We start from the raw sequence: 27,198 nt of genomic DNA, 5'->3' as shown, positions 1-27,198 counted from the left end.
GCTCCACAATTCAGCCCCGACCCGCCCGCGTCTCCACCCCTCCTACCGCTCTCGATGCTCCTTCAGTCCCCTGGTTGTGGGGCTTCCGTTCAGCTGGATCTCAGGAGGTTCTGAGTGATGGTGGTTCTGCATTTTAGTTGTCATTTTGATGTGGTTGCGGGAGGCGGCGGGTGCAGCTCTTATCTATGCCACCATCTTGATATTTCTCCCCTAAAAGATTTTGTTTTGAGAAAGTGTGGTTTCAATTTAAGTTGAAGATTGTCTAAAATTTGTTGTATAGAAGCAAATGGATTACTTCTAAAACCTGTTTTCCTAATTGGAAGACTGGGCTACAGGAGATTCCTGTGGTGTGGCTTCCTTACTTGATGGCGTTTTCCCTTGGTCCTCATGTAGTTCTCAGTATACTTTGAGCAGTACTTGGGACTTAAGGAAGGAGACGGGTTTCATACCAGACTTTGAAGGGCTTGTTGCTTCCAGTGGATGGACGGCTCAGCTCTCGGCTGCCCACGCTTCTGCCGTCTGCACTGAAATCTTTACCTTCCAAGGCTAGTATACAGCGTTCCTCAATGTAAATTTTACTTTCCTCTTAATCACAGTAAAAGGGAGCGGACTGAATTTGAATAAGACTTTTTTATTTTTGCAGATTGTTTAATTTTTACTTTTGACTGTGTGTATACAAGGATACCGCAGAGATCCTGCGGTTCCTTTCCGGACCACTGCGATAAAGCCAGTGTCGCAGGAAACGGGACACGTGCAGTTTTTGGTTTCCCAGTGCATAGAAACTTACGTTCACACTATGTATACTGTAGTCCTAGTAAGTGTACAATAGCATTATGTCTAAAAAACAGTGTACATACCTTAATTTATAAGTATTGCATTGGTGCCCTGGCTCAGATGTGGCTCAGCTGGCCGAGGGTCATCCGGCGCACCAAAAGGCCACCGGTTCAGTTCCAGGTCAGGACACATGCCCAGGTCGTGGGCTCAGTCCTTGATTGGGGGGGTGCCAGAAGCAGCTGATGGACGCTTCTCTCTCACATCAGTGTTTCTCTCCCTCTCCCTTCCTCTCAAAAAAAAAAAAATCAATAGAAACTTATTAAAAATGCTTTATTGCTAAAAAATGCTAACCATCACCCGAGCTTTAGTGAGGTGTAGTCTCTTTGCTGGTGGAGGGTCTTACATTCATTTTATAAAAAGTGCAATATCTGAAAAGCACGGTAAAGTAGAGCACAATAGAATGAAGTCTGCCGTATATAAAAGGTCTGGTAATGATAAACCTGGGAGACAAATTTGAAAAACTGTATTTGAATGTTTAGATGAGTTTAGAGTTGCATTTGAATCTCAGTGAAGTTTTTAGGGCTCGGAGATGAAGTTGGGTTTATTTTTCCAGCTTTAGTTTCCATTGGATTTAAAATTACAGCCAAGTGAGAGGCTGCTCTTTAAATATCTACTTCATGTAATCCCTAAGCCCTAACACTTGCAAAGCTTTCTGTTGGCTTTTAAAAAATATATAAATCCCCTCTGTTACCCACAGTCACATGGATTTTATGTCCGAGGCACTACGCTAGGCCTACGTGACACACAGGTGACATGTTCTCTGTCACGTTGCTCACGGTCCGCCGGGGGAGGCAGGTGCATGGGCCCGTAGTGATGATTCGGTGGGACAGGGCTGTACAGGAGGGACACGGTGTTGGAGGTCGAGAGGGGAACGGAGTTGTTCTGTTTAGGGGGGGGACAGCGAGGGGAGGTTTCAGGGCAGCTGACATGCTTTTGGCCGTTTGCCTCTTTCTGGCTTTTCTGGAGTCCAGCACTTCACCAAAGCCTTTTCTTGGTTTGTTGGGACCCTTCGCCTTCCGTCACACCACTTTCTAAACACCGGTCGCCGGGACGTCTTTGTCTCGGTCTGTTCACGTCTCACTCCCTTGGCGGCTGGGCTTAGTTGCACACGGGCCAGTCTCCTTCCTGTTGAGCCTGCGCTGGCCCTTCCCCCTCAGCCCGGCTGTGTTTCGTACCACGTGGCGGTAAGTCACTCATGTAACGAAAACGGATCCTCTTACACATGTAGAAAGAAGGGAAGGAAGTATCACGTTCTTCTGTATTCCCCGTGGGGATTTAAAACATCGCTGGTGCCCGGCCGGCGTGGCTCAGGATTGACCCAGGATCCTGGAGGTCTCGGCCCGATTCCCGTTTGGGGCACAGGCCCGGCTGCGGGCTCGATCCCCCGCAGGGCGCGTGCAGGAGGCAGCCCCTCAACTCGCATCACTGATGTTTCTCTCTCCCCCTCCCTTCCTCTTTCTCTGAAATCAATAAAGGCATTAAAAATAATAATAATATGCTTTTCATATACTTTGTAGGCGTGCCTTCTGGAGGGCTCTGGTTGCCTATAGGGACAGCTTTCTTTGTTCCTTGTAATATATTTACACGGGGTATTCTCTCAATTCTCTTTCTCGTTTATATATGGAATTCCTTTTCTTGCTTTCAGAGGAAGCCTGAGTTTCATGGCTCTAGAGCTCTCTCTTCTGTTACTTTTGTGAAGTGTTGAAATGCCTGACTGCCTGCTTTCTGAAATCTGACTTTGTGCCCCTCCCCTACTTTACTCTGGGGTCTCTCTTTTGCCCCTTGCTGTTCAGTTTAGATTCTGTCCCTAGCATTTTCATCTTTGCGTAGGGCTTGGTCCTGAAAGGGGGGCTGTGGCTGGCTGGTTTTGAGAATTCACAGAGTCCCTGCACTCACCTGAGAGCCAGAGTCGGCAAGAGTCCGCTCAGGGCCGGGGCCTCTTCTCCACTGGCCCCTCCGCACCCCACCCCCGCTTTCCAGTGAGTCTGGGGGGTTGGTTCCGTCAGGTGCCCATGACTCTCCTGTCCTTACTTCCTCACGCACGGACTTCACGGCCTCCCAGGTGTCCGTGGTTGGTTCCTACCCACTTGGGATTTGGCGTTCGGAGATTCCTCGTTATTTAGATGTTATCTGTGAGTCTTTGATTTTTTCATCCTGATTTCTCCGTTTGCTTTTAATGGGCGGTTCAGGAAGATTAAAAAAAAACCTGTACCAACACTGCCACCGTCCTCCATCCACCTCGGTCACTTAGATGAAAGGTGTGCTCTTCTGCTCAGGGTGAGGGCTTTGGGTAAGAGCTTTAAGGGGGAGACGCGAAGGCTGAGAATATTCACCGATGGAAATGGAAAGGGTGCTTCCCGGGCACAGGTGAGAATGAGGTAAGGGCCCAGGGGAGGCGGGGCCGCGGGTTGGCAGTGGGCCAGCCTTCGTGAATGTGGGGTACCCTGCAGGTGCCACCTCAGTGCAGCCTCAGAGGGGGCTGACGGCGGACCAGGATTATAATTAGGATTGTAGGTGTGCCTTGTTGGTTGTACTGAGGGACCAGCATGTTATGGGTGTTGGAGACAGCAGGTTAAAAAAATGTTTCAGTGTCAGGTGTGGTTTAATGAATTTGACCCCTATCAGGTATTAAATGCTTTGGAATTCCAATTTCTCAACACATGATAAGTCAGTGAGCAGTACTCTAAAGTTGTGTATTGAGAGCGACAAAGAAAACCAAAGGCTTAAGGAACTTTGAGTCGTGTCTTTGAGTCGTGTGTTTATAGCTATCTGCATACAGAGCTTTTCTAACACTCTCATTGTGGCAACAAAGTCAAGTTAATTTTGATACAAGATAGCATTATTTGTAAACATTGTGTATAGTTACTTTCCTTATAGCTTAACATTCCTTGAGAAAGTGTTAGAAATTAATTACAAATTTCTATTTTAGCATGTTAATGAGTGCAAAGCATTTTAACAGGACTTTGCAAACAGAATATTTTTTTAAAAAGGAAATGTGGCAATCCACACCTACGATTATGCTTGATATGTTACTGAAATAAAGGTTATTTATGGTAGGAAGTCTCAAATTACTCCACATATTTACAGGAGACAGGAAGCTGTCAGCTCTGTAGTTACCATAGTTCAATAAAGAAATTTCTTTAATAAGATTGTTTAAGATGGAGTTTGCAGCAAAGAAAGGAATAATTGCCTGTCACGCTATAAAAAATCAGTTTCATATCTTTGGGATGTTTCTTTACACTAATTTCCACATTGTTCGAGCTTATATATCTACAGAAACAAAACAGCAAAAGATCTTTTATTAAAAAGCTTTTCCCCCCTCCACATAGTCAAGATTTTATAGCTAGAATTGATGAAACGGTGTCTAACTATTAACACAAATATTAAACAGAATATTTTTATGTTTTCCTGACATTTTCATGAGAATGCTGGAATTCATGTGAAAGTTTTTGAATTTTAAATATCGATGGGACAGTGATTGGTTTCTTTGTTCTTTGCTAGGGCTGACTTGTGGAGAAGATCCTCATGTTGTTCAAAATTAATAAAGTATAAAATGCCCAAGAGCCTCTCCAGGAAATGCCAGGCCCCACTTCTGCAGCATAAGGCTACGTGTGTGAGTGTGTGCATGTGTGTGCGTGTGTGTGTGTGTGAGTGTGTGCGTGTGTGTGTGTGTGTGTGCGTGTGTGTGAGTGTGTGTGAGTGTGTGCGTGTGTGTGAGTGTGTGTGAGTGTGTGCGTGTGTGTGTGAGAGTGTGAGTGTGTGAGTGAGTGTGTGCGTGTGTGTGAGAGTGAGTGTGTGTGAGTGTGTGTGAGAGTGTGTGTGTGAGTGTGTGTGTGTGTGTGCGTGTGTGTGCGTGTGTGTGAGTGTGAGTGTGTGCGTGTGTGTGTGTGTGAGAGTGCGAGTGTGTGTGAGTGTGTGTGAGAGTGTGTGTGTGTGTGTGCGTGTGTGAGTGTGTGTGAGAGTGTGCGTGTGTGAGTGTGTGAGTGTGTGTGTGCGTGAGTGTGTGTGAGAGTGTGAGTGTGTGAGTGTGTGCATGTGTGTGTGAGTGAGTGTGTGTGAATGTGTGTGAGTGTGTGTGAGAGTGTGTGTGAGTGTGTGTGTGTGTGTGAGAGTGTGTGTGAGTGTGAAAACCCTGGAACGAGTGACCAAGATCCTCGTGAAGGTCTGATGACACCTCAGGATATTTATGTAACACAGTCACACACATTGTCTCGCTTTATCCCCTCAGTTACCCTAAAAGGCGCAGGGCGTCATCACAGACCCAGAGAACACGTTTTCCTCGATTTAGGGAAATCGAGTGGACAAGGAAGGAGCTGATGGAAGGACTGCTTGCTTTCTAGGGCAGGCGGTAATTCAGCAGCCGCAGCGGGGCCCTCCCGCCAGCCCCCGCCCTTGTGGACCCTCTTAAGGCCTCGACCAGCTTCTCCCGGCTCCCACTCTCACCCACCCCCACCCACCTCTGTCAGATTGTTTCCCTGCACAGAGACGCTAGGACTCGGTGAGATTTGGGGATTCAGAAATGCTGGTAACCCTGCCTTCTCCTGCTAATCTAACTTCTTTCCCTGCAAGAGGGTGGGTTCCATTTCCCCCGGGAGGCCCTGCTGGGCGTCCTGAGCAGGGTCGGTCCAGTGACCTGTTGGAGAGCACTCTCGGCGTGACCAAAGGCAGGGAGGCCGCGCGTCTGAATTCGGGGATGGAAATAGCGCCTTGCTGTTCTTCCCGGGGGAATTCTGCTGTGTTTCTCTCAGGCTGATGAGTTGGAGTTGCCTGCGACTTTGGCACAGTCCCTCCGGGCCAAAGAAAGGATCCAGGACCAGGCGTTAGACCGGCGGGGAGCTAACTTTGAAGCTTCCGGTTGCACCAGGATAATAAGAGTGCTGACAACTGAGGGGAGGCCCCCAGAGTCGTTCCAGTCTGTTTGCCAGTCCCTTTCCACTTTGACTTTTAGTTGCCCTTTTATTTATTTTTTAAAAAATGTTTTATTGATTTTAGAAAGAGGGAGAGAGAAACATTGATTGGCTGCCTCCTGCACGCCCCCTACTGGGGGATTGAGCCCCAAACCCAGGCATGTGCCCTGCCTGGGAATCAAATGGGTGACCTCTCAGTGCCTGGGACCACCCTCAACCGAGCCACGCAGGCCAGGGCTAACTGCCCTTTATTCTTGGCTTCCTCCCGCTCTCCTCATTCCCTTGCTAAGGCGCCCTGTCCGTTCTCATCACTGAGACCTGCATGAAGGTCTGTGACAGAGCCCAGGCAGCTGATGGACGGGCCAAGGCAGGCCGACACTCGGGTTTCTCGTCACGGGGGCCGGGGTGGAGGCACACGGAGACAGTACATGGACTCCCGGGTCTAGGTCTATAAATATATTTATTATAATATAACAAGAACTTAACAATAAACATATACTATGTACAATACCATTACAGAGAACCCTGTTTATATCATTCACAGAAACAGCCAGTTTTGCTCCAGTGTGATCGATGAGGAGAGAACGGAATCTCAGTGTCCCCTGTGTTGAGTCCCGCTGACCACTAACACCTCCTTTGGAGGCAGACGCACACCAACGCGAGCATTAGCCCTGCCCCAGGCAGTTAGGAATTTGTGCTCCAGTCCTCGGGTTCACACTTGCACCCTGTTTGACATAAATACTTTAAATGACATACAATGTATGTAGTTTTGTGCTTATTACTTTTTAAAAGAATAAATAATATTAAAAACTGCATAACGAAGCTCAGCATCTTGTCCAAGTGGGAGCCACACCTGTAAGTGCTGGAACTGGAATTTTGTGTCATCAGGCGCCGGGAGGTGGAAAGCGTGTCCTGTCCTCTCCTTACACAGGTGGTTTTTTTTTTTCAATCATGAAGTGCGAGTCGACTTCCCAGATATAAAAGTGGTAAGTGTGTAGTTGGTACCAACGTCAACTAAACGGCGCAGCGGTGACGGCATCTTCTTGCCCTGGAATGGAAACTGGTCACCGCGCGAGGTTTGCGGGTCTGAGGACTGGCGGGAAGGCCTTTCTCGTTCGGGCCACGGCGTCGCCTCCCTCCCGGCTCCCCTTTCTTGGGTTAATCTGCTGCGAGAGGAGTGATTCTGCTCACGCCCGCAGGCCCTGGCTGTCACGGCTCGTCTGCGAAGGCTGTCCCCATCCTGAGAGCTCGTGTGGCAGGTGCCGTAATATATAGCTATAAATATCAAAAATAGTCTCCTGTGCTTTGTAGACACATCCTCCCTCCCTCCTCCTGTCCCACCGGCCTGGGTCCTCAGCTTGACCTCATGGAGGGAGCTGGACTGGGGTTTCCTTCTAGAATAGTTTTTGGGACGATGTCCCCAGGAGGCACAGCTTTTATGGGGCTGTCTGGGAGTTACTTCTTCTAAAAATAAAGCGGGGGCATTTATGCCCCCCAGGAGAGAGCCTCTATTCTGCACATAATAAAACTAGAGCCCGTGCCCCACGCTGGCATCACCTCCACTCAGCTTTGGGAATCCCGCCTCTCCCTCTCGCGGCCTCTTCCTCTCGGTACTTAAAAATAGCCTTTTGTGTATCAAGAAAATGCCTTGGAAATCTAAATAATTCATAGTGGATAAGAGAAAGCTAGCACGATCATCCTGTCTTTCCATCTGCGGCAAAAACGCGGTAGAAAAACCTGGGAAGGGCAGGCGGCTCCCCGCTGTCCCCGCGGCTGCCCCCGCCACACCTGGCTCCGCGCCGGTGGCTGGACCTCTCTTCGGCCCGGTGGGGACCAGCAGCCTCCTAGGCCTCCAGCCACACAGCATCGTCCCTCGTTTCCCCTCGGCCACTGGACGTGTAGACTGGTTAAAAACAAAGTAGGAATCAAAGTGATAAGGACACTTTGATCTCACTCCAGGAGAGCCCGACGCCTCATATTGTCAGAGGATGACTGATCCGTGGTGGTCTAGGGGTCAAGCTTGCTCTGCAGGAAGGAAAAAACAGCTTTTCTCTCCCAGCTGAAAAATACGTGAGACTCTATTGCACCGGGCAGAGCGGGCAGAGCGAGCGCCTCCATTCAGAGCAAGTCCTCCTGCCGGAGCCCCAGGCCCGCTCCGGGGTGGCCAGGTTCCTGCGCCCGGGGCGCACGCCCGCTCCCCCCAAAGGCAAGGATGATTTTCTACATTCAGTGCAGGGAGTATTCGAATGCTGAGCGCAGTGAGTCCCCGATGGCGTTGTCGGCCTCTTATTGGTGTCGTTGAAAACTGATCGTTGTGAGTAGCATTTGCCTCTCCAGGCTTGTCCACAGTCTCGCGCGGGCCTTCTGCTCGTGTCAGCCGCTTTGAATGTATTTCTTTATCACCACGCAGCCGTGTCTGAACACGGGGCAGGGCATGTGGGGGAGGAGGGTCCACGTGTTGGTGGCGGGCTCGTAGGCCTCCATGTTGCCCAGCGCCGGCCCCTCGCTGCTGACAATGCCCCCGGTTGCGTAAATCTTGCCATCGAGCACCACAGCACTGTGGGGAAAGCGGGGAGAGCGTCAGCTATTGGCTTCCTCCCTGGGCCGGAGACAGAGCCTCGGCACCCGCTCTGGTTGCAGGCTGCCTCTCCCCTTTAGCAAACGTCACACGGGACCTCGCTGCTCTTCTCTGCCCTCTGCCCGCTGGTATAAGAAACACCTTTCCTCCAGAGCCAATCAGGGTGCCAGGCTGGCTACCCTTGGAGCTGCGGGTGACAGGTGTTTATCCTGGGTGCCCCAGGACCTGCGGGGCTGGGTGATGAACAGCCTCCGGGCACCAGCTCTCGGCTCAGTTCACCAATCTCATCACTCCCTGCTGCCCAGACAGAGCCTTCCTACCGCTCAGGTCGTGGTGGGTCCATGACGCACCTGCAGGACAGCAGGCAGGGTAAGGAGCTGAGTCGGAACTGAGCATTGGCCACCCGACTGCGATTTTCACCCTTGCCGAGGTGCTCAGAGCCAGAGCTTCCTGCTGCGGTTCCTTAACTGTGGGACAGGGCCTGCTGCCCACCCACGACGGCCAGGCCTGGGTGCTCTCTGCAGGGTCCCCATGTGGTCCCCACGCGACGCTCACTGGCTCGGTCCCGTGTCTCTCAGTGGCCCATCTGCTGCTCCTGTCTGCATTCCCGCCCTTCCTGCCCTTCAGCCACCTGGTCACGCAGATCCATGTTTCTAGCCCCGATTGCTCGCTCATTTGAGCGAATGGCCATTTTTTCTTAGCTATCGGCTGAAACTGAACAGATACCCTTTGAAAGGCTCCACCCATTTCTAAATTCTGAGCCTCAAACAGAACACGTCAGTCTAGACTTCTCAGCAGACACTGAAGGCCCCAACCTTGTCCCTTAACTGCCCCATGCCACCCGGGCCCCCAGACCCCTCCCTGAGGGGGCGTATCTTCCCCCTGCTTCTCTTGTAAGACCCACTGCAACCTCTCCTCAGGCACCAAGTCTGTCTGCGCCCACCGTGAGTGTCAGATGAGGCCCGGGAGTCCTCCCCGCAGATCCTGCCCAAGCTCAGCTGTCTTTATCGGGGGGAGTGCGGTCAGCGTTGCCCTGCCCACTGCCACCCAGGAGAGCAAGTGACATGAGAGGGAGGCTGAGGACTAGGGTCTTCATGCTATCAGGCACTTAGCAGTCGTCTCGCCCAACTGCCTGGGTCATAGATAGAATTTCCCCGGGAGAGGGATCGCTCCTTGTCCAAGGCCACACGGCCGGTTAGTTAGTTAGTTAGTAGCAGCCTTCAGCTTTTTTAGCTATGCGGCAGACAGCGGGCACTCGATAACTGCTTCATGCTGTTCACATACTGAGGACTTGGTGGTTACCTCTGCAGGGGCACGAGATGCCTTCAGGAGGAATCTGCTATGGAAATGCTGAAGAGGGGGCCTGGGGCTCCTTTTTAATTCCTTGTTCCTCTTAGTCCAACAAAAAATGGGGTAGAAGAGCAGGTCTGTGTCTCACTGCCCAGGGGAGTTCGTTTTTCTGGACCACGGGGCCAGGACGTCTGGGAACCAAGCCACACTCTGCCCTCTGCCTCCTCTCGGGGGCTGATGTCCACACCTGCGGCTGGCCGTGGCGCTGCTCTGGGCCGGGACTTGCTTTGCTCAATGAATGGTGGTCATTCGTTGTGCTAAAACCTCTCCTGATGTCCCTCCCTCCCCTCCTCCTTCCCCACCGTGGCCGAGTTGCTGCAGCCCACTCACCTGCAGAACTGGCGCGAGTGATTCATGTTCGGGCCCGCCTTAATGTTCCCTTTCTCGGGGTCGTAGATGGTAGTGGCTCTGGCATAAGCCCCGCCCAGGATGAACACCAGGCCGTTGAGGGTGACGGCGGGAGCGTACTTGTTGTCTACGGGGAGAGCAGGCCAGGCGGTCAGGGCATTGCTTCAGGCTTCTCTCCCTTTTCTTTCCCGGGCCCCTCCAGAGGAAGGGAGCTGGGAAGACCTCCCAGGCCTGGGGCCAGGAGGCACCTGGCCCACGGTGCAGCTTGCCCTCGGTCCAAGTGGTGGCACCTGCAGCTGCCCCCGGGCTGGGGTTCGCCTCCCCCTCCCACCCCTGGACTTGGGTTCACAGACAGGTTGGGCTGAGCCCACCCTCTGGAGACAGAATGAGACAATGAGGTGGGGACGCCGCACTGGCCCTGGGCTGAGACAGCTGGTTCTCACCAATCATTGGGGACTCGATGAAACTCCACGTGTTGCTCTGTGGAACGTAAGACTGGAGGACGCCGGCAGCTCTGCCGGCCTCATTCACGCCACCGAACACGTAGATCTTGCCGCCGCACACGGTGGCTGCTGCGGAGTGCACTGCCTTGGGCAGAGGCGCCACGGCCTCCCACTGGTTGGTGATGGTGTCATACCTGCCGGGAGAGGAGAAAAAGCCCAGGGTCGGAGTGGGCCCTGTGCGGGGCAGGGGCCACAACCAAGTCAGCAGACATTGGGGAGCACCACCACCTGCTTCCTGCCCTGGGCACCACTGGCACAGCCCGAGGTCACACAGCTGGGGGCCCTTGGATGAGTCACTCAAGGCCACCTAGAGTCTGGCCCAAACTAGCCCTCTCAGCCTTCCTCCGAACGTGAGTTCCAGACCAGACGGGAAAACGCGAGAACAGGAGGCAGCGGGCGGGAAGAGATTTGGGATTGAGCAGACCGGGCAAGGAACTGGGCTCTCCGAGGTCTTTCCTCCTGGGGCAGCTTGGGGCTCTGTTCTCAGCATGTGTGTTAGGTGTTCCTTGTGTGCTGACCTCACCAGCACGCACCCAGGACCTCTCAACCTCTCAGTGCTGGCCCATCATCACACTGTTCACTGCTTTTTCGAGGTTTTGGACCCAAGGCGGGACCTCAGCTGTGCTTTTGCTGCTCCACACACTTGGGTTTCCCAGCACATCTTTCGCTGGAAGCACACTGGGCCCACCTGTCCCCGTGAACCTTCTTGGAGCATGAGCCATAACATGGTCACAGCTCAGTGACCCAGGAAGACAGCCTTTCTTTGCTGGTGCCCCCAGCTCTTGGAGGGGGCTGAGGGGACAACTGAGCTTGTGAAGACTCAGGTTCTGGGAAGAGTGTGAAGCACCTTGAAGGGCAGCAGGGCTTGAATGAATTAAGCCCTATTTGAATATGTGCTAATAGGTGATGCAGTGAGTGTCTTTTTGGACAGTGTCAGAAGTTCAGGTATCTGTTTTTTAAGCCAATATGGCAGAGATCCAAAGAGCTTCTGCAGAAGGCGCTGGGAGACAGTGGGAGAGCGTGTGGCTGTTAGTCTTCGGGCTTTCCGTATAATGGCACGTCCCGCCAAACGCAAATCTCCCCAGAGCTTGGTATTCCAGGTGGCTTATTGCCAAGCCACAGCCCTCCTCAGCGCAATCTGTCAGCTCCCTGCTCCGAGAGGATATGCTAATGACATGCAAATGACCCCCGGAGCGAGGCGCTCCGCTGTCATTTACCGCGGTAACCACGGCTCTGTGATATATTGCTATAAAATATTAGACCCAGTTATTTATATAATGATATGATACAGGTTTGTCTATTGCGCTGTTATTTTAATCTATAATTACATAATCTTGCTCTATTATGTAACACAGTAATGTAATATAATCATAATGCACCATATATCTCATTCATTACCGATATAAGAGCAATTTGTACCATTAGTGCTTCCTGGGGCACAAAGCACCCTGGTGCCTGTCCTCATTACCCTGACCTTCCTGTCATCCTGAATTCTCATCATTGCTGCCATGTGGCATAGAACTTGACTTGCCCAAAGGGCTCAGCTCTGCTGCTCGGGAATCCTGCTCCCTCCACCTCACTTGCGTGCACACCGCCCAGCGGTCTGCAAGGCTGTGCTCAGTCCCCGCAAGGCCTGCTGACAGGCCCCGGTGGGCCAACCACGGGCTCAGGGCCCCTCGCGGTGCCGTGTTGTCCTGGGCTCCTCCATCTACTGGGTCCCAGGGTGGTCCTGTCACTCTGTGCCCAGCCCGCGGGGAAAGCTGACACCGGCTGCTCCCAGGCCTTGGAGAACTGCTCCCGGACCCTAGGGGAGTGGAACGTATCCCCTTCTTTGTGTATCTGATCCTCGAGCAAATCCCCGTATTTATCAACAAGTGTAAGTTTGTAAAATGAGTAATCAGCGTCTTAGGAGATTAAAAATGGCTGACAAAAGCAAGACAGGATGACAGATCTAGCTCAGCTCACTCCTACCTAGGAAGTGTCTCCCGTTTCACGTGTTTATTACTGGATGACGAACGAGCGGAAGCGGGTGCTTCTGGAAGGCTTGGGGCGTGACGGCCGTGTAGCGGGTCCCATCGGGGCTGACCCAGGTTCAACGGCGGGATTAACATCCTCAGAATCGCACAGGGATTCCCCATGATCTCCAAATCAATATGACAATTAAATGCTGTTACTGAGCCAACTCTGGGCTCCACGTGGGGGAGTTAAAAGCCCGTAGTGAACATACCCAGCCCATCTCACTCTGACACCATCTTCGCTGTAACATTTGTCAAGTGTCCAATTAGCCACCGAGGGGAAAGTACAAATTGAGGCGTATGTGTGGCTTCGTGGGAAAAGGGCTGTCACGCAAGAAGATAGGCTTTCGGAGGCAGCTGATGACCTGGGCCGAGGAGGTGGGCTGGGGCCCGGGAAGGACATGGGAAAGGGCTCCGGGGACCTTGGCTGTGTCCTGGGCTGGAACTTGGGGCCAGCTCAGCCTCACTCGTCACTCTCTGGGGCACCTGTTTTTCCAAAAGCAGGACTGCACTGAAGCCTCTGCCCATTCTGCTGTGGACACCCCTGCCTACATCTGATCCCTATATGTGTTGCCCCCTATATGATCCCTAAGTGGCCTGAGGAAGCCAGCCTGGGACTTCCAGCAGAGGGCAGGCTTATACATGTGGTTCTGGGGCTCATTGGCTTACATTCTCTTCTGGAGATTTCTAGATAGTTGGCCAGGTCTGTGCAGTGGTCTTTCCTGGTACATTTGAGATGGAGGGAGAAAGGGAACTAACTCCCTGGTGTGTAACCTCCTACTGGGCAGAGACATGGCGGTGTGTGGGGGGGGTCACAACCATCTGCATGGCACACGTTTGGGCCACTGGTTCCAGCTTCACCCTAAATTCCAGTGAGTCTCTGGGCTGGTGTGGTCCCTGAGCACCAGGTCCGGCCAGCTAAGCCCAGCCTGCACGTTCCCGCCACTGGGTCTCATGCCTCCCGCTTGTCTGCCACCTAAACAGGCCGTCGGGACAAGAGTGTCCCATGTCCGTGATTCGGCAGCTCTCATCCTTCTACCTTGCCATCCCCAGTCCTCCCCTTCTGTTGTGTTTGGAGAGCCGGGAACCGTCACCTTATAAAGACCCAGTCTCTAGTCATCTCAGGTGGGTGGGTGTTAGGAAGGAGGAGCCGTGAGATTTTAGCTTTCAGTGAATTTCAGAGGATGCCCCCCCCCCCCGTTTGTGACCATGGCTTCATTACCTCTCCACGTGGTCCACGTTGCCTGCCACGCCAAGTCCCCCGAGGGTATAAATCTTTCCATCGTAGACCAGGCTGTTGTGCCGACAGCGGGGGACGGTCATTCTGGAGACGAGGTTCCAGTTATCGAGCAGGGACATGTAGCACCAGACGTCGGCCAGCGTCACCCCTGATTCCATCCCACCTGCAGGGGAATGGGTGGCCCAGAGAGCAGGCAGGGAGTGAGGAAGGGCCTGCGGCCAGGCGGGCCCAGCCCCAGGGTCAGGAGGGGAAGGCTTCATCTTTGGAGTAGACACTCCTGGGCCTGGGCCTTCCTCAGCCCCGATGAGTGAGGAGCGGTGCCCTTGGGCAGCCCATGCTATTCCCCAGCCCAGCTCTGAGGGGCCTCACCTGAGAGGTAGATGTTGTCCCCGGCACTCACTACACTGAAGAACTCACGGTCATAGAAAGGCAGTGAGGCCAAGGGGTACCATTTGTTGTTCTGTGGGTTCCAGCAGGTGACGGCCACCAGGGAGCGCTGGGTCATCCCCACCATCTGACGACCCCCAACCAAAACGATGACCTCAGCCACACCTGCAGGGATACAGACAGACACACTTGGGACACACCCGACACTTTCAGCCTCTGCACCCCTGGCCTCTCTGGGGACCACCCAGAGTTCAGCTGTCCCCAGGATACTGCACTTGGGGGTTTGGGGGCATGTCCCTCAGATACCTGCTGAGAGGCGGGGCCGGGTTCGGGGCGTCTGCATCTCCTGGCGGGCATGGGGCAGCATGTGGTAGCGCTTGGCCTCGTTGACCAGGTCCCGACATGCTTCCGACGACTTGATCAGCTCCTCATTGTCAACCACGTTGAGCAGGTAGCTGGGGTGGATGAAGGGGAGGCGGACCACCGCCAGCAGCTCTGCGGCGTGCTGCAGGGTCAAGGAGACACGGAATCTTCTCAGACCATGCAGACGGAGCCAGCTCTCGTGGCTTGTACTGAGACTGCACGGCATGGATAATTCAGCCTGTGTCTGGCTGGGGAGTATAGCCACTCTGCTCCCCTCCAGCCATGACAGAGATGGGCGCAGTTCCCAGCAGCTGGGGGCCAGGAGAGGAAGGAATGGGGCAGTCTGGCCTGCTGCAGCTGACCCTGGGGTGGACCATCCATCTGTCCCTTTAGCACCTCACTCCCACTTCCACCCTGGTCATGGGCCTTGGCTCAACACCAGGCTGCAGGTGGCTGAAACTGAGGATGGCCTGACCCTTGAAGAGGTGTGCATGGGACAGGAACCCAGGAACGGGGGGAGGACCCAGGAAAGCTGAGGGCAATCAGCTTTGGAAAGGAGATGGTGACTGACAAGCTTATGAGTCACAACTGTCAGAACCTGTGTCTCCCCAACCCAACAAACCCCTTCAGTGGTGTCCCATTGCCTCACACTGCACCGGGACCCTGTTGCTCCGTGTTGAAGCTGCAAGGGGGAAATGAATTTGGAGGAAGACCGAAGGCGGGAAGACCTCTCAGAGATGACTGCAGGAACCCTGGGGAGGGGAGGGAGGCCTTGGTGGGGAGAGAGAGAAGTCAACCCACCTAAGAGGGAGTGAGGAGGCACTAGGGAAGCAGTGTGTGACCAGGTGGCCATGGCTACAGTTAGTGCAGCTACACCAACTCCCAGGGGCTCCTCACACGTGAGAACCAAGGCAACTCCACTCTGAGCAGGGACTCCAGCCAGTGCTTTCTGGCCCAGAGATCCTGCTGGGATGTGCTTGGTTTCCTGTGACTCGGGTGCCCCTCCTGAAGACCCTGCCCTCCTTTCCTGCTGCCTGGACTCCAGTTCTGACTCCTCCAGCTGTCCCCTCCCAGGGACTCCCCTCCCTCCCATCACGCGTGCTGTGGTTTCCATTTGGCCCGGGTGCTCTCCACCTTCTCAATAACCAGAGCGTGGGTGGGGCTGCTCCTGCTGGGTCTGAGCTCAGGGGAACTCCAGGGCACCCTGGCTCAGGCACACTTCTCCCTGAAGGGCCCTGGTGCTGTCCCCCAGACCCTGTGGCCTCTTGGTCAGCTTGGGTCTCCTGCAGGTGAAATGCCATCCCATCCCTGCACCTGTCTGCTGCCCATGGGAGCAGTTCTAGTCTCCCTGTGCCCGGGCCTACTGACTTCCACTGCTGATCAGACCCGGTGGCCCGGCCTCCCCTACCTTCCTTCTTCCTTTCCCCAGACACCCAAGAGGGGCTGGGCCGGAAGGGAGGGGTTCGGCCTTACCTGTGCGCGGGACGCGGGGTCCTTCTTGATCCACTTGATGACGGTCTCATATACTAGTTCCTCGGCCTTGGTGTTGAGGCTGTCGTTGGAGATGTAGGCGATGAAGTCGTCCTTGGAGATGCTGAGAATCTCCTCCTGGGCCGCCACCTCAGGGAAGATCTGCAGCGCGAAGGCCTTGGCCATGTGGTAGAGCTCGCTGCACTGCATGGCCTCGGCCATGGCCAGCACCCCCAGGCAGTTGCTGGCTGTCAGCTGCTTCTCTGGGGGCAAGAGCATGTGACCACTGACCACAGGGCCCTGGATGGGGTGTCACCTATTCCCGCTGCCTGTCACTCTGAATGCCTCTCTGAGCCCACATCCTTGTGTCCCCAGGAGCCCACTTCTTGTGTCCATTTCCTTGGTTTTCTTTTGCCCTGTCTCATGCTGATTATCCCAGGCCTTCCTCCGTTCCTGCAGGTCCCAGCAGAGGACTGTGAGGTATGGAGTATCAGCACCAAATTTGGAGCTTCCTCACTGCCTGTGGGCCATGGGGTAGGGGTGGGGGTCACACTAGAGAGGCTTATGGTGTCTTCGGTCAGTGTGATGGGCATGTCTGGGGTCACAGACTCCTACTTTAGAGTTATGAGAGCGGTAACACCCCACCCACGCCCACCCACCATCTCCTATGGGCCTTGGCCTCTACACCTGGGGTCAGCCTGGTCAGCTCTCCTGCGATCCCACTAATGCTTATTCTAGCCTAGAAGTGTCTAGGTCCTAGGACCCCCATACTTCTGGGAGCCTAACTCGGAAGCTGCGGTTCCTGATCCTTTTAGATTGCTCTGTTTCCCCAGGGCCGAATCTCAGGCCCCTGGCCGTCCCGGCTGACCGCTCCTGTCCTTAGGTTTGGCCCCTTGTTCTCTGGCTGCACTCCACGCCCAGGACACGCGTTCTCGAGACTCACACTTAGCCCACCCTCTCCCTACTCTCACTCAAGCAAGACAGCTCCAAACTGTAGAATAAGTGTGTTCTCTGGGCTGGGGGCCTGCTGGAAGCCCCTGACACTCAGATCCCTATCCCAGGCAGCAGGCCTGGGTGTCCAAGGGACAGTCCACAACGGCCTATGCGGACATCTGGTGTGGTGCAGTTATTACATACATTCAAGGGATAAAACGTCTGTGGCTCCTTTGCTCAGTGTTTAGAGAACAGGGCTGTGAGGCCAGGGCCCAGGATCCCCATGAACGAACCATTCACATGACCCTTGTGGCCCCATTTGTCCTCACAAAGCTGCCCGGTCATAGGGAAGCGATGCAGAGGCCCCCCTCTGTCCACGCTGGTGAGAAAGGCCTTTGCATACAGTTATCTGAATTATCGCCTTAAAGCTGCTCTGTGAACCCCAGCTTCACCTGTAGCGGGGGTACGCACTCAGCCCTTCCCTCTAAATCCTGCTGTTTTTGAATTCCCCCCATCTGCCTTATTTCCCCAGGTGACAGACACGCCCCGGGGCTCACCCAGGAAGGACACGCAGACTTTGCAGAAGGTGTGGAACTGGAACTTGCTGGCCGCCTCCAGCAGGGTCTTGGCGTTGGCCGAGTCGATGACCAGCGAGCCCGTGTACACGAACTCCAGCAGCAGCTCCAGGACGTCCGCCTGCAGGTTGGACAGGACCAGCTCCAGCTTCTCCCGGCCGCTCTGGCTGCGGTCTTGCACCGACCTAGGCACAGAGACCAGGGTGTCCTTACCTGCCGCCCCGCGGCCACGGCGCCGCTCCTCACAGGGCTAGGTCTCCCTGCACGCCTCGGTCTCGCCCTTCACTTAGGACTCAGGGGACATGGCAATGACACACCTGAACCTAACGACCTGACACGGGATCTGAAAGAGAAGACTCTGACCAGAGACGCCCGAAAAGAACAGAAAACCCTGCTTCTCACTACTCGGCATGTCCATGCAAAAAAAGATGCAAATCAAAAAGCATGAGCTGTGGATGGCACGAGGACCGGGACTGGCCTCAAAGGGAAACAATACGGTTCAGCCCCGCTGCTGGCCCGGCGTCCCCGCCAAACGCGGCCAGCACGTCCCGGGCCTGGGACCCGTCTGCCTCCGATGGGACATTCTCCACCATGACCGAGGCTCCCAACCAGCTGTGCTCACAGCTGATCTGGAGACTTCCTTGAACACCCCAAAGACTGAGGGCCCCACGCTGTCCTGGGACGCTGACTCCAACCCCACCTCTTTCCAAAAACATATTGTTTCCTTTTAGGCACCGAAAGGAAGCCCTTCATGACATTGCTTTGAAACTGAGGACGAGACGAGACAGACGGACAGAATGGTTAGAGCTGGGAGGAGGGGGAGGGGGAACAACCAAGGACTTCCGCCACAGACAGCCAGCAGCCATGACCTGGGACCTGGCCAGGGGCGGGGCCCTCCTGCCACATGGAACACGGGGTCAGAGGTCAGAGTGGCCTGCGTGTAGAGTGTGCATCGGGCTTGTGAACTGGGGGGAGCGGGGGAGGGACACAAATATATAAATATGTTTATCTCTGGTGTCTACAGAAATACGAAACCATTGCAAAGGCTCCTAAGGCCTGGCAGCTGCACCCTAAAGCTGGACCTGGAAGGAAACAGATAAAATGAGGCAAAAGTCACACCAAGAGAAAAGTGACCAGGAGGAAAAACGCCCGGAGCTTTAAGAGGCAGGAGGCAGGCTTCTCAGAGGCGATCGGCTTGGCACCCCGTCTCAGCTGCCTTGACCAGCCTCGCTTCTCTCCCCGAGCCTGGTTCTGCCCGGGGCTGGGTCCAGCCATGGTCCTGGGAAACGATCTCTGTGTCCCACCCCCGAACTCCTGAGGTGGCCAGGGACCAAGATTCTCCTGCCTGGTCCCTTGGGTGCCCCTGTGGCTGGCAGTAGGGTGTGGTGTCCAGCAAGCGAGCAGGCTAGCCCCAGAGAAAGGCCACCTCCTGTGACTAGGGAGCTAGGGGACCTGGGTGCCACAGCTCTGTCACTGACAGGTGGGCAGCCTTGACCTCTCTGGCCCTCAGGCTCCTCTTCTGCAAAACAAGAGGACTGAACTGGATGAGGTCTGAAGTCCCATGGAGTTGACGTGACAGAGGTTGGAAAACAGCCTTCCCACCCAGGAGACTGCTCTACACCACAGCACCCGGAACGCCTCCATCAGGGAGCACGCTCTCTGGGTGAGCTTTGGCCACCTGGGGCCATAAAAACACAGATATGACCTGGAAGGAGACAGGTGCACTGCGATCCTGCTGCCCAAAGAATGGCTCGCCGACAGGGACCTGAAGGGACATTCTGCCTCCCAGCCCCGGGCAGCCTGGCAGCTGAGAGGGGAAGGTGCTGCTAAGCAGTCTGAGCAGAGCCCTTCTCAGACCCACAGATACATGGTGTGTGTCACTTTTAAAGTGACAACACACCTAGTCTTCTGCTGTCAGGATGGATGTCCAATCCTGGGTGACTTAGGTAAGAAGAAAAAGAGCGCATTATGTGATCACTTGAAGCCACAGAAATCCTGATCACCCCAGGCCTCAGGAGCCATCTGGTCAACCTCTTACTCTAAGTCCTGGCTGCCTCTGCCGTCTTTCCTACATGTGTCTGTCTGGCCTGTCCTCATGCTCTCCATGCTCTGCAGAGGTCATGCCGGGCCACAGCCAAGGCCGGGCTGACGAGGCCACAGCAGGGCTGCTCACCTTCTCCAGCCCTCCTACCATGCACCCTCAGCAGAGGAGCTCAAAGTCAGTGAACACCTGAGGTGGGACTTTAGGATGCACACACGTACACACATGCACACACGCATGCACTGAAATGCATGTGACATGTGATCCCGAGGAACCCAGAATCACCTGGGAGGAGGGGTGCTGAGCAGCTGGAAGGCCAGTGGAACCCAGAGTCGTGAGTGATGGGTATGATGGGACCAGAGTGGCTACACTGGGGAGAGACGCTTGTCTTGCCCAGAGTCTGAGCCAGGGAGAGGGCTGGGGACGAGGTGGTGCCACATGGAATGGGGATGTCAACCACAGGTGCTGTTCAGGGTTGGAGAGGACCGCTGTCCCCGTGACCTGCAGCTGTGGCTCTGCTCCTCCAGGAACCCTGGTTGGGGGCACCCATGGACAGGAGGGGCCACTAGGCAAAGGCTCTGCGGGGAGTGGCTGGAGGCCCCTGGGGCCAGATCCCAGACACTGTGAGCTGGATGGGCATTCCATTCGGCCACAGGGGACACTTGGGAACATGATGGAGGCTTTGTCGGTGTCTGAGTTCAAGATCTGTAGGAGTGAGGCTCTGGGCAGCTCCCCCACACATGCGTGTCTATCTTCCACACAGATGTTTCGGTGTGGCCCAGACTGCTGTGGGGGCTGAAGGAGGCCAGTGGTCACTCTTTGTCCAGGACCATCAGACTGCTCTGGGGCTGAACCTGAGTGCTCCTTACGCCTCCTCCTGAGCAAGGAGAGCCTGAGAGACATCACCCTGATGGGTGGCCCTGGGCATGGGTGGGGAGGTGTGTCCTTCACAGATGGCCATCTGCCCCTGTCCTAAGCTGGGTCTCAGGGCCCAGTGTCCTGTTCCACTCAGCCCCATGGAGTGGCTGAGGAGCTGCCAGGCAATTGGGGTCACGGCACCACCTTGGAGGGAGGTGGAACAGGGTAGGAAGGGGCAGCGATGACCTTGCCAGGTTGGGACTATGAACCTTACGCCTGGACGTGGGTCCATGGGAGTTAGGGGCAGCCCACACAGGGCCCATGGGTTGTCAGAAGACTATATCTTCCTGGGGTAACCTTCTCCCAAGAGGGGGTGTGGCCTGGGGAGAGACCAGGGTATGGGACACAGCAGGCCTGGGGTGTGTTGTCCCAAATATTAGAACGGTTGCCATCCTTCCATCAGCAATTCCCTCACCTGGGGTTTGAAGTGAGGGAATTGGCTTCTGCAGCCCTCAGGATGCAGTCTCTCATCTGCCCCTCCCACACCTCAGTGGTGAGATGTTTTCATTTTGCAAGCTGGATCTGGAATAATGGAAGGGAACTTTGGGGCAGTGGTAGGTGGGGGACAGTCACAAAGCAGGTGATGCATGTGACTCAGGAGGATGACCTTGCCCTTCCTATGTGATTCCCACCCTGCCCCATACATAGGAGCTTGGGCATGTCATCAGCTCCAGGGCACAAACATGGGCATGTACCTCATCTCTCTGAGTCCTGAGGACTTTTGCAGCTCACACAGGCCCTGGTCCACCCACGGTGACTTGGTGATGGGCCTGGCTCACCTCATTCTGCCAGCATCTGAGATGTGTCTCTCCTTTTGTTATCTGGTTTTCTAGACACACCTGTCTATTCTTCCAGGAAAGGGGCAGACTGCCACCCACAAATGAGTGACTTCACTGGGAAGAGAGGAGAGGCATACGGCTTGACTATTGCATTCAGGATCTGTGCCACTCAGGTCCTTTCAGCTTCCCCTAGAGAGGGAGACGGATGAGAAGCCCAGGGCCTGTGCTGTGCATGGGCTTTGTGAAACCCACTTGGACAAATCAATCTGTCTATCCATTTTTGCTCAATATGAAAAGAGACTATAATTCAAGTGTGTTGTTGGTTCCAGCAGACTTTGTGATTTGGGAGGTAGAGAGCCAGGTCTCTGTCCTATGTGGTGTGATGAGGAGGCATCTCTGCTCTGGGGCTGCATGTTTCCTCCCCCCCTGGACCTGGGGAGCATGTTCAGAAGTGCTGGCAGGGAGGGTGGTGCCTCTGCGGTCTCCAAGGGCAAACAGTCCCCTGTCCTCTCTGATGAGGCCTGCTGTCTGCCGGCCAGTGAGGGTAGCCAATGCTCCCTGTGGCTCCACCCATCCCTGCGAGCTCCTTGGCACCTAGGCACTTCTTCTCCAGGGCCTGCTCACCGGGGTAGAGAAGTGGCTCTGGACTCGGGAGGTTGCAACCCTAGCACCCCACTAGGTCTAGTCTGCTTTAAATGTCCTCCTTCCTTCCCAAAGCCTGGGGCTCTCTGCTGGGTTTTCCCTCCAGCCTGGATGCAGGTGAGGTGTGCTTGTTACGCAGCACTGGCCTTCGCATTATCCAAACAAAGCCACAGCTCCTTTTCCTGCAGGGTTGTCACCCCTGATTGTCACAGGGACTCGGATGGTGGGGCAGGGCCAGCATTCTCTGCACAGGCTCTGAGCTTCCCAACGGCCTGTGTGCTCTTCTCCAAGGCCTCCTTGGCCTCCAAGCCTCACTCCAGAGGACTCAGCCCCCTTGCAGGTGTGGGAGTGAGTGTCTGTGACTTAGGTACCTCTCTCAGGTGGGGTGTGTCTACCTCGGGAAGATCCTGTCGCCAGTTACAGGTCTCTCTCTCTCTCTCTCTCTCTCTTCCTCTCTCTCTCTCTGTGTCTGTCTTTCACACACACACACACACACACACACACACACACACACACACACACACTGCCCCCCTTTTTCCTTCCAAGCCTGTCCACAGTGTCAGCCCTGAGATTTCACTTTCCTTCCTCACAGACTTTGTGCACAAGTCAACACTACACTTCTTTCTTCTCTGGATAACCAATGGATGGTGAGAACATGAACTTTGGAGTCAGATCTCTATTTAAATCCCAGATCTATCAGCTATTCAACTTCCCTGGGCCTTGATTTCTTCATCTGTAAAGTGGGGGTACTCATGGTACCTGCTTCTCGGGATAGTGGGAGGATTTTTAGGACGACATGAGCCATCTCTGCAAGCCTTCTGTGGGCTAGTCCTGCCCTCGTCCAATGAGGAAGACCTTTATGGAACTAAATAAGGGAAGGCCAAAGAAAAGAAGCTGCTACAGCCTCCCCAAAGGAAGAAAGAACATGAGGACAAAGTGGTGGGTGGCCTGGAGCCTGGACCTGGAGGACAGGGGCCCTGGGCAGCTGGGCTGAGGGGGAATCTGGTCGCTGGTTGGGAGAGGATGCTCTGAGACCCGCTCTCCCGCTCACAGTCTGAGAGCAAAACACAAATCTGACCATGACACCCCCAGGCCTAAAACAAATCCCTGTGATCCAGCTCCTGTTCCCGAGATAGGCCTCAGTCCCTCCATGCTCATCTTGAACTTGGCATTGCAGCTACAGTGAGTCACCTGCTGTCCTTGGCCTCACACTTGTTCCTCTCCTGTCTGTCCCACTGTTTGCCTGGACAGTCCCACTCTTGATTCAAAACCCATGCTAGATGCTCCCTCTTCCTGGGGGTGTCCTTGAATGCCCCTCTCCCCCTAGAGTTAGCAAGTGGCCTGTGAGCCCCTGGACCTCCCTGTCTGTGTCATCCTGTCTGCACAGTCCCTTCCCAGACTGTGGGCTCCCTGATGGCACGCCTCCCCTTGTCTAGTGTTTCCTGTGAGACCTGGCACTGGGAGTGGCCCCTGTTTGTGTGCTTAGTGAAGAGCAGTGAGTGGCGGTGTCCTTATGTCTGTCCTGTGGCTCCTGGTGAGGTGTCTGCGCAGGGGCTGGATCAGTGAGCATGTTACCTGCCCTGGGCTGGAGGTGGGAAGGAGTCCAGCCTGAGCCCCTAGGCCTGGGGGTCCTGGGACAGTAGAGGGTGGACAGCCCCCGACAGTGCTCTCTCGAGTCCTCCGACCTCTCAGGGTTCCATCCATCTGACTGTCTACCAGGTGTCTCTACTTGGTGTCCTCCAGGCTGCTAAAATGTGACATGCCGAACACTGAATGCACCATCTTCCCCCAGCTCCCCTGATGTTGGTCCATGAGTTCCCTTCGTCCCTGCGAGCTCCTTCTTCTCATGTCCCAGTGCTTGTACTTGGGAGGCCTCTCCGGGGCTGGTCCCGCTCACTCCCTTCCTGTCACCCTGGGACGTCAGAGCTGGAGAGAAACCCGAACATCATTTGAACCAACCTCCTGTTTTACACATGAGAAAACCCAAGGCCTGAGAGAGAGGATGTGACTTGCCTGGGGTCATAGGACAAGTGGCAGAGTCAGGTGTAGAACCCAGGTCTCCTAGCTCCCAAGGGGGTGCCCTCTCTCCTCCGGTGACTGCCTCTCAGCTCCAGCACCCATCCTATTCAGTTAGGGTCACTGAGGCACATTGCAAGTTCTCCCACCTGCAGGTGGACATTCCCTTCCCCACTGCTCCTGATGGCCCAGGAGTCAGGGCTAGCCTGCCCATCCCACTCCCATCTCGGGGAAAGCTGTCTCCCCTTCCCCAAAGCTCATGACTGTCTCTGTCCTCAGCTTTTCATTCCAGGCTACCCATGCCTTGCCTAGAACATTCTAGAACTTTCCAGAACATTCCAGGCAACCCATCCTTGCCTGGAATGTCCTTCCTCCTTCTTTACGGCCTGTCCCAGAAGCCTTCACTACTTTGGGTTTCCACCTAGCCGTGTCTTCTTCTCTGTTGTGTGCAAGAGTTTGGCTTTACATGTAAGACCTCTGAACACAGTCACAGGGCTCCTGTACTCCTCTTGCCCACATCTTTCTAGACCAGGGCTGGGCCATCACTCAGTACCAACCTGCCCCTGCAGCCTGCCCCCTCTGTGCTCTCCAGCTGGTCTGGAGCAGGGACCAAGGCCCTAGGATGCCACATCTGCAATTCAGCAGCCAGGTGCCATCGCTGCTGGTTCCAGAATTTGCCAAGAGTGGAAGCACAAAAGACCTCCCTTGGCCTGAAGGAGCAACTGGACATACCCCTTTACCCCAGAGCTCATGGCCCTGACCCTTGTGCTTGGATGGAGAAGACCCAAGCAGCGGGGGCGGGAGACCCAAGCTGTCCGTGAGACCGGAAGTCACAAAGAGCCTGCCCCACAGCTGGGCAGGGCTTTGCACGCCGGGCAGCTCAGCTCTAAGTGAAAGGACACAACGGGTTGGAAAGGAGATGCCAGCCAGTGTGCCATCCTGAAACAAAACACAGTCACTCTGGGATTAGTTGGCAAGTCCAAACACAGCATTGGGAAGCAAGCAGAGGTCCTGTCCTCCCACTCTGAGCACGGGCCCGGCTCGGCGTCCGCCCCGGAGAGGCTGCAAGGCAAACGGCAGCGGCATTAATCTGCTGGTGGGTGAGAGAAACAGGAGTGTTACCCTGGGCTGGCCCCTCGGCTGCTCTCCCCCACTAAGGAGCTAGAAGGTGGCCCCTGACTTCTTTGCAAGGGTACGAAGCAGACAAAGTAAAAAATTCAACAAAATGGAAAAAAAAAAAAAAAAAAGATGCTCATGCACCATTAAGACTCATTCGGGTAGAAATAGCCGGGGCGGAGGGCAGGCGGGGAGGGAGCAAACGCTGAGAGAGACCGTGTTTAGGACACACCTGGTCTGGGCTCAGACAACGCCGGGTTAGGCTCAGTGTGCAAGTACCGAGACATGCAGCGTGAACGAGGCTTGGGCTACAAGTCTCTTCTCCCCGACTCGGGCTGCGGCAAAGCGGCCCCTTGGGCGCCTCGCGCTCCTCACCAGGGGCTGGGCTGGTCGATGTGTTTTCCTGGCATTAAGTTCGCCATCGACAGCAGAGACGATGGTGCCGGGTGCCCGGGGCTGGCCCAGCGGGGGGCAGTGTGCAGTGGTCCCTTAACGTGGAGTCTACAATCCTCCTAATCTCAGGGAGGGCTGGTGGGCCACTGAGAACGCGGGCTCCCCAGGGCCGGGCAGGGGTGTTGCCTACTGCTGGCAGAGGCCCCCGGGGACCAGCCAAGCTGTGAGGGGTGGGCTGGGGGCAGTGGCTGCTCTGAGGCTGCGTGTGAGAGGGCATGGGGGGGCGGGGGGAGGAGAGATGGCTACTGGCTCTGTGACAGGGAGTCACACTTCAGGAACCTGCAAGAGAGGGGAGGAGAGAAGCGACACAAAAGCGTCCTACAAAGGAACAGACCCGACCACAGCTGGAAGGAAGGCAAACCTTTGAATCAGGTCCTTGAAATACAAGCTGCAGGAAGCTAGAACATTTTGGTGGACTTCAAACTCTCTGCCTTCAACAACAATTTTCAGGTCTGTAAAGGCTTTCGTTCTGCGCTGCTGGTTCAATTCCTTCAACATTTCTGCAGAACAGAGAAGACAGACAGGGCCAGGTTCCCATTAAGAGGTTTTGTTTTGTTTTTTTAATTAAATTTTTTTTTTTTTTCAAGAAGTAGAGAAATAGGAAAATACTTGATACTGTTTCTTGGCAAGACTGGCTCAACACTGACAGTCAGAAGAAGTCACAAACATATGCATAAACAAGCGGCAACTGGGAGGGGCCACATAACCAAAGGAATCACAACTTTCAAAAGCAAAAAATAAACGAAACAAATACAATAGAAATAAAAAAACCAAACCCAGAAATCGAAAGGTCCCGGGAAAAGAGTCCCATAGTGACAATCGGAAACATAGAGAATACGTTATCACAGACAATTAAAAACTGTTATATCACCAAGGAACAAGTCCTCCAAATGCCAATGAGCGCCGATGTGTTTGATACCGAGTAAAGCATGGCATTGTGATGCAAGATGGGCTGGACATGGTTAAAGGAATAGAAACCACGCAACCTGCAAAAACAGCGTCCCTCGTGTTAGACACACAGCTGCGGCTGCGGACAGCTTCCTGGGAAGGGGTCCATTGGAAGGAAGGTGGAGGGGGGACCTGGTGAGCGCTTCCTTCCATTTCAAACCTTGGGGATTGCTGGGGGGAAGCAAGCCAGGAGCAGGGACTGTCTGCACCTCCTCCCACATCCTGGGTCACTCAGGACTCCCACCCTCGCCTGCGGCTTCAGCAATGGAACAGGCTGGCTCGTAGCCCCAGCAGGTCCCGGGCAGTGGCCTCAGGGGCCTTCCCAGGGTGATGCACACCTACCTTTGCCCAGTGTCTTGGCCACCTGGGGCTGGCACAGAGAATGCCCCAGGCCCATGGGCTCCAAACCTGGGGATGTCAGAAGCTTCTCCCAGACCCATCTCCAGGCTCAGAAGGGGGAAGGAGGAGGGCCTGACCACCACCCTGTTTAGTTTATATAAACTCGTTTGTTAGAGTTAGGGCCTTTGGATGGCCAATGCTCCCACAGGCCTCGCCTTGCCTGCTGCCTCCTGGACCCCTAGACAGAACCTGCCCTCAGCATTGCTGGTAGCTGCACATCAGAGGCGCAGAGTTTGGGGCCAGAATGACCTAGAACTGTTGTCAGGCAGGTTAAGTCCTTTGGAAGGTGAATGGGAGAGGGTGGTCTGCAAAGCTGAGCCCTGTCCTCTAAGCCCCCTGCCATCGTCCTAGACCTCCAGGTCTATGCACAACCCTCCAGTGGG

At 54.8% G+C, this 27,198-nt stretch overlaps 1 protein-coding gene across 2 annotated transcripts in view; it reads right to left on the bottom strand.

The window, feature by feature from the left end:
• Nucleotides 1-6,183: 6,183 nt before the first annotated feature.
• KLHL29 (kelch like family member 29) overlaps nt 6,184-27,198 on the bottom strand; it is a 249,194-nt gene continuing 228,179 nt past the window's right edge. For both annotated transcript variants that reach the window (XM_081156708.1, XM_081156707.1), the window contains 9 exons: nt 25,830-25,968; nt 17,486-17,688; nt 15,999-16,258; nt 14,469-14,667; nt 14,145-14,327; nt 13,758-13,938; nt 10,461-10,654; nt 10,000-10,144; nt 6,184-8,298 (listed from right to left, as the gene is read on the bottom strand). In XM_081156708.1, the coding sequence (XP_081012834.1) occupies nt 8,115-8,298; nt 10,000-10,144; nt 10,461-10,654; nt 13,758-13,938; nt 14,145-14,327; nt 14,469-14,667; nt 15,999-16,258; nt 17,486-17,688; nt 25,830-25,968 (1,688 nt within the window). In that variant the 3' untranslated portion in view covers nt 6,184-8,114. The remainder of the gene's footprint in view (nt 8,299-9,999; nt 10,145-10,460; nt 10,655-13,757; nt 13,939-14,144; nt 14,328-14,468; nt 14,668-15,998; nt 16,259-17,485; nt 17,689-25,829; nt 25,969-27,198) is intronic.

Source organism: Miniopterus schreibersii, assembly GCF_964146895.1.
Source record: "Miniopterus schreibersii genome assembly, chromosome: 13".
In the NCBI taxonomy this organism is placed as follows: domain Eukaryota; kingdom Metazoa; phylum Chordata; class Mammalia; order Chiroptera; family Miniopteridae; genus Miniopterus; species Miniopterus schreibersii.
This window is presented reverse-complemented; position numbering and strand designations above follow the sequence as displayed.